At 36.7% G+C, this 9,603-nt stretch overlaps 1 protein-coding gene across 1 annotated transcript; it reads right to left on the reverse strand.

The window, feature by feature from the left end:
- Positions 1-1,549: 1,549 nt before the first annotated feature.
- Positions 1,550-9,172, reverse strand: LOC126824340 (15-hydroxyprostaglandin dehydrogenase [NAD(+)]; the record flags this gene model as incomplete). The annotated part of the gene is made up of 7 exons (XM_056101766.1): positions 1,550-1,746; positions 2,598-2,743; positions 3,924-4,000; positions 4,663-4,759; positions 5,644-5,750; positions 6,311-6,434; positions 9,158-9,172. Coding segments are annotated over 7 exons (678 nt in total), but the record flags the coding sequence as incomplete, so codon positions are not given.
- Between the last annotated feature and the right edge of the window lie 431 nt (positions 9,173-9,603).

Here is a 9,603-nt window from a genome sequence, read left to right on the forward strand (position 1 = left end):
AACATCGCTTACTAACATTCCGGTATCTTTAAGTGGTAGTATGTCACCAGATAGCAACACGGACATGTCAGTTAGTGGCAGTATGACCTCACCTAGAAACACACACGCGCCAGTTAGCGACAGTATGACATCACCTAGCAACACATACGCGTCAGCTAGCGACAGTGTGACATCAACAGCATTTTTTATTGGCGGTATGACATCACCTAGCAATATACTGGCCACACTAAGCGAGACACGGACATCCTTTGGCGATAGCACGGGACAGTCTAGCAGTATACAAGTGTCTGTTACTGAAACATTATCATCGCTTACTAACATTCCGGTATCTTTAAGCGGTAGTATGTCACCACATAGCAACACACACGTATCAGTTATCGACAGTATGACATCATCTAGCAACATACGCGCGTCTGCTAGCGACAGTGTGACGTCACCTAGCAACACACAAGCGTTTGTTATCGACAATAACAATAGCTACTCCGTGACACAACCAAAGGACTCTGAAATAACCAAAAACACAACTTGGAAACGACTCGCGCATGGTTTCATTGAATTACAACTTGAGGAAAACCAATTTATTTGCAAAGATGTCACAGGCCAAGTTAGGATAGTAAGAATTGAGGACATTAAGGAGGAGATGGCCCAGAGGGTGAAAAATTTGACTGTTGAAAAGGCGTTGCTCTCCGCAACCATTAGAAAGAAAACCTCTGCACCAGATCCAAGACCTTCAGCAACATCTATAGGGTATATTGGAATAATTATATTCTGCTGTGAATGCGGTTTTCTTCTTTTACTTGATTTGACTTATCTTTTCGACGCAGCTCTGATGTTTAACAAAAACATACAAAACAAATAAGTCAATGTTCGTTTCTAACATTTAGTAACTAACTATTCGTAAAGACGAATTAGGTAGGAGCTAAAGTTACCCTTTGCAGGTATTTATTATGGCTTCGAATGTTTTATAAAGTATTATTTAGACATCTGTGCACATGTCAAGCCTATAATCAACTCGCTAGACCATTGAATGATCGATATTTCAACGGATTAAAACAATCGGGAGATTTCAAGATTTAACGATAAAACCGAGATAATAAACAATCTACACTACATTTTCAAACAGTCATAAGATCGGCCCAAATAAAGGAATTTAATTGAGATTTTTTAATATATTCAGCTTTCGTTATCTATTTTTGATCTATTACAGCAAGACGGATCAGCTTTATCTAACTCTTACATAAGGCATCTTTATATCCGTCAACTAGTATTGTCATTATACCACTTAACATACTATTATACGTTACTGTTACTGGCTACTATCATAAGTTCTTACTATTACAAGCATTATAATTATTACATTATTACAATTACTCAATAATAATTATACAATGTAAATATTTATTCTGTGTACAGACAAAAATACTGAAAAACTAAGATTTTGGTTATTGAATTTATTAAATGAAATTCTTAACTCGGTGTTATTTATTTCGAAAACAATAGTTATCGTCATTAATGCTCATCCCTATAACACCAAAAGGTAAAAATTAAATGACATAATGAACAATTTATTTAATTTCTATTTGAACGATTTCTGTTATACTTGTCAATGTTTCGAAAATTAAAGACATATTTATTTATTTTCGTATTTTATATTGAATTCCTTCGCGAGCTGTAACAGCCATCACGGCACCGTTATTTGTTTCATCTGTTAGGAGATCCATAAAACCTTCTGCCACCGTTGAAATTCTGGAAAAATAAGATAGCATAGCATATGATCAGAGGTGAATATTCGTTAGGCCGCTACAATCACTGAGAGGGATTGCGTCTATGCAGGTTAATTAGCTCGCATTATTAACTTTTTTCCTAGATTATTTTTTTAAAAAAATTAAAATACAGACATATGTCCTAAAATCTACCATGACGTGCTGGTTTATTTATAGCCGTACTGGGTTATACATAGACTAGATTACACAGACGTACCAGGTTATACATTGTTGTTTTGGGTTACACAGACGTACTTGACATAAAACAGACGTACTGGATTATACATAGACGTACGGGATTACACAGACGTACAGGACATAACATAGATGTATTGGATTATATATAGACGTACGAAGGTACTGTTAGATAAGAATCCACACCGACAGTAGACGTTTGCAAACATAAACCAGCGTGTGTGGGTCTAAAACTTGGTAATCGGTCGTCCGTCAGATTGAAATGTCTGAGTTGGATCAATCTGATTAAAATACAGATCTATCTCGTTTCGTTTTTTATAGTTCAAAATTTCGTTTTACTTGTCTACACCACACTATAGGATATGGAAGAGTTTTTATATAACCCGCATTCTGGTTGATTTGAGGGTTTAGCCAATGAGACGGTCTGTTGCGGCGAGGTGTGGGTATATTCCACTAGAAACATCAACATTGAATGGTTAATCAAATGTCTGACGTCATAGCGTCAAAAATTGCTCGTATGACCCATGACGCAACCGGCCAGATCTTCATGTAGTGGAGGCAATCGAAAATATAAAACAAAACGAAACGAAATATAGATATGTATTTTAATCAGATCGGAGTTGGATCTTTTTTACTTACTTATTTACACCAACATATTCTATAAATTTCTTTGTTGCTTCTATTGATAAAGTAGAATTCTCACTAATGTTCATCATATTAGTCTCCGTAAAAGCTGGACACAGACAACAAAATCTTAAACCATTGTGAGCATTACTTGGATTATCCTGATCAATAGAGTAGAAATGTATAATATTTAATAAAAATCGTGTACCACCGATCCTAACAGGAGGTCAAAATACAATAGTCCAGCGGAATGAATATTCTTACGCTTTGTTATAGCTATAATAAATATGCTTATACTGTGTTATTGCAATAATAAATATGTATAGTATGCTATATTCTTATGCTTTGTTATTATGTATAGTATGCATTGTAATTACTATCACGAATATGCTTATACCGTGTTAAAGCTATTAATAATGACGTATATTATACTTCATTATTACCATCATGAATATGTTTATATTTTGTTATTGCTATAATGAATATGTATGGGCTGTCATTACTAAAGGAATATGTATGTGCTTTGTTCTTACTATAATGCATGCACATAGCGGTGATAATGAATACGCTTTGTTATTATTAATATGCTGCGTAATTACTATAATGAATATGCTTTGTTACTGTTTTCGTGCATATGCTGTGTTATTAATATAATGAATATGCCTTGTTACTGTTTTCGTGCATATGCTGTGTTATTGATATAATGACTATGCCTATGTTGTGTTATTACTGTAACGAATATAAATACGCTTTGTTGTTGTTATAATAAATAAATCTATAATATAATTTCAGTTCTGTGTTATTTGGTATATTTCATTAAGACACCACCCCTAGTAAGAGACCATGTCTGTCCAATACCGTGTGTGATTGTATATGGAGGATTAATTGTATTATCACATGTTTGATGAATTCCCAATGGACTTATTAATGTATTTTAAATAGTCCCATGTTATGGACATCACGGAGGGGAAATCAAGGGAAGTAACCGTCTGTCCTAGGAATATATTTCAACACTGGCGTCCTTTCGATAGTTTTTTTTTTAACTCTTTAGTTCACCTGATCGATAAAAGTCAAATATCATTTTTCGATGGTTTATTTTTTTAGATTTAAAATATGAACATTCACAAACAATTATGGATGTTAAAATTGAGAAATTTTACAAGATCTTAAAGATACATTAGTACGATGTGTACGAGATACTTAAGATGCTTCGTCCTGAACTGATTTGAACTCTTGAAATGTTAATAACTATACTCAATCAGCAGAACCTCTCACTTCTTTCTTTTATGGTCAGTCTGCAACCTTTCAGACAATAAGATATTTCAATATAGTTCTACTTACTGCCCAGCTTCTAGTAAAACCAATTATACCAAATTTAGAAGCACAATAAGCTGGACTAAAAAATACCGGCTGTAGACCTTTAAGAAAAAACAACAAAAAGTAGATTTATTTGTATCCTTATTTCCATCTTCGATTTTTAGCGGATTTCTCCAATTAATTATATATTTTAATTGGTCGTTAACGGAAATATTATGATAATCACAGGCTTCAAATTGATCTGAACCGAGACGTGTGCAGTGAACCGATGTGGAATAAAACGGGGTTAAATATTTTACTTAATTGCATCAATTGAGCTAATGTCAACCTCAGTAACCCCAATGGCATCGTTTCGGGCAAGTTACTTCCCTTTGCCCACTCGCGAACGTTTTGATTGGTCAATAAAAATAGGATAATTATTAAGGGCGAATAACCTGACTATGTGTGTCCCCCATGAATCGACCAAAGGATTAGTGGAGTAAAATGGAACGATATCACTGGGGAAACTGATAAGGCTCTAATGTAGACGGTGATCCGGTATGAATCAGATTCATTGAGCGGGTTGAACGAAAAACCGTGTACAGATTGGCGTGCACGTAAAGAACCCCTGGCGAGAATAGGCTGTAGCGGGCTGTCCGGGCAAATTTTCCTTCACAACAGACTGTATGGTCTACGCCAGTCTTCATTAGCCCAGTCGGAGCAGAAAACTAGGACGTTAAATCCCATTTAATTTTATTTATATCTAATATACCATTGATCTTACCTGCTGATGAAGCAACGTTTATAATAACTCCCCCATCCCCACCATGTTCTTTGCTCATATTCTCTATACCAAGGTAGGTCCCTTGCATCATACCAACCTAGAAAACATAATATGTGAGTGAATATAACAATTAAAACAGGTGTTTACTGTTTACGTAAAAACAAAACTGGTGCGTGTGTAAGGGTTAAAGTCTGGGGTTTGCATAAAGGGTTAAAGACAAGGTTGTGTATATATATGTAAGAGCTTAAAATTACCGACAAGTGGTGTGCATAAGAGGTACGTGTTTAATATTACTGTGGCGTGAAGGATAGGGGTGTGTGTATGTGTTCCGGTTGGTGGGGTGGGGTAAGGGTACAAAAGCGGGTGTGACACCAGAATTAAAGAAGTATATAGTTTTTAGCTTGAACAGCATATTTCCTCTAAATTTTAGTAGTTAGTGTATGACAAGAGCAAGTGCGCAAAATTTAACTTTGCTGTTGTTTTAGAATATCCTACCTCTCATGATCATGTATTGACAAACAAAAACAGTCACGCGGTACTAAGTAATGGTGGCTAAGTGGGTAACACGCTGGCTCGCTAGCCTGGAGGTCGCGTGTTCGATCCATGCATTGACCGAGAATGTTCATCGAGATTTTCCGACGTGGTTTCCCCAGTCCCGTGTATACATTAGCATGCGCCTTAAAAAAAATCCCTTAGCAGTTGGAATTTGATATCCGTGTAGGTCATAGTGCCACTGTCAGCGCAAAATGCCCTCATAGCACATTGTATGGCGTAAGCTAGTCTTCATTAGCCCATTCGGAGCAGACCATAAGGTCGTCAACCCCCATGTCATTTCATTCCTAAGTAATATAGTGGTATCTGAGAATCAAAATCTGTGCTAATATTAATTTTCTTTGTGCTCTTGTTCCTTAGTGAACAGTGGTTCCAACATGCAGAAGAAGGGTCCAGTATTACCGATGTTGTCTAATAAAACCACCTTACCAAATTAACATCTATAGTTCTTCTCCAGTTCTTCTCTTCAATGATACCAGCATTATTTACCAAAATGTCAACTTTACCATATTTACTTTTGATACTTTCAAAAACACCTGATAGGGAAAAAAATCTTGCTTGGTTCAAAACATGGAAAATACAGGGCCGGACTTGAAGTTTTTGTAGCAAAACAAATAAGATGGGGATTAAAATGTTACTTATCTGCACAAGTCGGAATTATGAAGATGGTAGCGACTTATGTGACTAAAACAAAATTAGTCTGACACACATGTTCGTAATCAGGGGCCGCGCTGTATCATAGGGTCTAAACTGGTCTAATGTACTTATCGTATCCGTCTAACGTACTTATCCTAAAGTCATCTAACATGCAGACCATAAGAGACGCCATACAGAAAATACAGAAATATTTGAGAGAGAGAGAGAGAGAGAGAGAGAGAGAGAGAGAATTCATTTAATTTGTTCAATATATTTATTCAATTATTTATTCAATAGATTTATTCAATTTCTTTATTCAATAGATTTGTTCAATGCAATTTATATTTAATTTCTTTATTCAATTACTTATTCATTTATTCATTTAATTATATATTTATTCAATTATTTATTCATTTAGGGTTTTTTTTATTTATTCATATAAAATGGTAATTCGGCCTACCTGTAAAATCTGCTTCATTAACGACATTACATCTGCTGAAGATGGCGTTGTCCTTTCCATATGTTTTCTGAAAGCCTTCTAGTGTTGCTTGTCCAACTTCAGCATTTACATCAGTTAAACACACCTTTAAAAACAAAGGTAATCTCAATGGAACTAGACAATCTTCGTCATTATCCTCCAGTAAGTTCAAAATATCGACATGGCCATCGTAACAAGGAATGAAAGGGGATTTGGCATCCAACATTTCTGAAACCCTTGCCGAAACAGCCGTGCTACGGCCTACGTTACTTTCGATTCCAATTCAATTGTCATGGAATGTTGAATGGTCTACACCGGATCTGGATTAGATGCATTTCCTTGCCAGGCTAATAAAGGGGAATGGGGTTTCAACGTCTACTCAAGCAGACAAATTGTTTCAATGGCATTTAGTAATTGAACTGGAGTATAATGACTAGAGAAGCCTAGTCGAAACGTCGCTCAGTAATAACAAGTAATTGTATTCCATGTCGAAACGTCGCTCAGTAATAACAAGTAATTGTATTCCATAGAATTATTGTAACCTATCTACTCAAGCTGGAGAAACTTTCTCGAAAGAGCTTTGTTTCATGTTTAGTCATTGCGATAAGCGACTGAATCAATAACTTTTAATGAAAATGAAAAATGAAATATTCAATTTATCACTAAAATGAGAACACCAACACATACCTTTACGCCCTTTGACAACAAAGATTCGGCAAATGCTTTACCCAGACCCTGAGCTGCACCCGTAACTAAAGCAACTTTACCGCTTAAATTCATGTTCTTTTACTATGTCAACAGTTGTTTTCTACAAGATAAGACTATAATCTAGTTTTAATAGTGCATAACGTAAAATGGGGTTTAACGTCCTAGTGTTCTGCACAAAGCGGGATAATGAAGATGGGCTTATACCATGCCTTGTGTTATATCAGTGAAATGTTGCGAGGGCAGCCACGTTTCAGCCTACTTTTCGTTCCATCCAGACGACTAGATGTATTTCCTTACCAGCCACTGCAACACAGACAAGGGGAAACCGCCTTCAGAAATTCCGAGGTACTTTCTCGGCCAACGCCGGGATTAAACCAGGAAGGGTTTGGTTATAGCTGTTGACCCACCGTGGCCCAGTGTTAGGTGTTGAAGATTAAACGTATCATATAAATGTATGAATAGACTATTTATATATTTCTATTATACTTATGGGGATATTGCGGGTGCTAACTTCGCCTTAGAGAACTTCACGTATCATATAAATGTATGAATAGACTATTTATATATTTCTATTATACTTATGGGGATATTGCGGGTGCTAACTTCGCCTTAGAGAACTTCACGTATCATATAAATGTATGAATAGACTATTTATATTTCTATTATACTTATGGGGATATTGCGGTTGCTAACTTCGTCTTAGAAAACTTCACATAACATGCTGGCCTATTTTAACAAAAATGAAATGAGACGAAATAGGGTTTAACACCTTTCTGTTCTGCTCAGAACTAGGCTAATTGTTTAATTGTAATTTTAAATAATTCGCGGAGAGTGGCGCATATCTTTAAATGAGGCTATATTAGAAACTTATAGCCTACATTTTGTGTATGTGTGTTGTTTTCTTCAGCAATGTGTTTGACACGATATGTCCAATAACTAGCTTGGTCGATAAAACCAAAGAATTCGTATGTTATGTGACCCGTGAAATGTGTATTAGTATAAAAGCCAACCACGCGGTAAAAAACGCATACGTAAACTAAATGTAAATGATAGGTCAGGCATATCTTCAAGGTCGGCCTCCATTAAATATCTCTATTTTCAAGGCCGACATTAAGTAAATCTCTCCCTATTCCAACTTAGTACATAGCAAGATACAAAACCAAATGAAATGGGGTTTAACGTCTCACTGTTCTGCCATTTATAATTCGACGGGGTTAAAGTACAAGATACGATGTTTATGCATAAACAATTACTGATCTGAAATAAGATTGGCTTTAAAACGTCCTACTTTTCTGCCCCAACCGGGATAAATGAAAATAGTCATCGCCAACTGTGGTGTGGTTCGCCTACTCTTTATCGAATTCCAACTGTCAGGGGTTCTTTTACGTGAATTGCAACGTGTACACGGGAAATCCGGTTTTCGTTCTATCCGAATTACTGGACAATACAAGCGAGAGTATCCCCAGTGAACTGTCGTATATTAATAAGTTCAGAAGTTGTTTATCCATAAATTGTTACGTATCTTAATATGTTCAATTATTGTATATCAAAGACGTTATACGCTAACATGATGTATATTATATCCGCTCTCCGGCGTGGTTCCCCCTTGTCAGTAAATGCAGGAAGGAGGCCTGACAAGGATAGCTGTCTAGTTGTTCAGATGGCACGAAAAACCGAAGTCCAGTGTAAACATTGGCATGCACGTAAAAGATCCCATGACAGTTGGAATTCGATATAAGAGTAGGTCGTAGTGCCGCTGTCCAGGCAAAATGTCCCTCATAGCACACTGTATGACATATGCCCGTCTTCATTAGCCCAGTTCGGAGCAGAAAAGTAGGACGTTAAACTCCATTTCATTTAATTTCATTTATATTAGATGCACTTTGACCTTTGAAAGCTTGAGCTGTATGATTCAACGGACTCGACTAGAAATTGTCATGTAAACAATATTATATCGAATAAGTAGGCCTGTACATAGCATACACCCCAAACTCATTATGGCTACTATACATGCTATGGACAGCTGTATGAGCAAAAAATGTGTAATCGTAATGTTCACAACAAAATGCTGCTGAGTTGGGATAATATTAAATCAGTTATATGCAATATTCGTGTACTTACAAAGTCCAAAAACAGCTTGCATTAAATCTACGGCTATTATTGTTGTTCCGGTTAAGAGCTCCAATCCTGTCTCGGTCACTGATGTGCTCGGCTAATGTTGTTATTACAGCGACTTGACACGTCACGCTCCACTACACAGTCAATTCACCTTTACGTGAAATGAAATGAAATAGGGTTTAACGTCCTACTGTTCTGCTCCTAACCTCGCCTAATGAAGACGGGCATACGCCATACAGTGTGCTATGAGGGAAATTTTGCCCGGGCAGCGGCGCTACGGCCTACTCAGACAGAGGCTACTCTTATATCGAATTCGAACTGCCAAGGGATCTTTTACGTGCACGCCAATGTGTACACGGGACCTCGGTTTATCGTCCCATCCGAACGACTAGACGGCTGTCCTTATCAGGCCCTCCGTCCTGCATCACTGACAAAGGGAAACCACGCCG

The sequence above is a fragment of the Patella vulgata genome, chromosome 6, assembly GCF_932274485.2.
Source record: "Patella vulgata chromosome 6, xgPatVulg1.2, whole genome shotgun sequence".
In the NCBI taxonomy this organism is placed as follows: Eukaryota; Metazoa; Mollusca; class Gastropoda; family Patellidae; genus Patella; species Patella vulgata.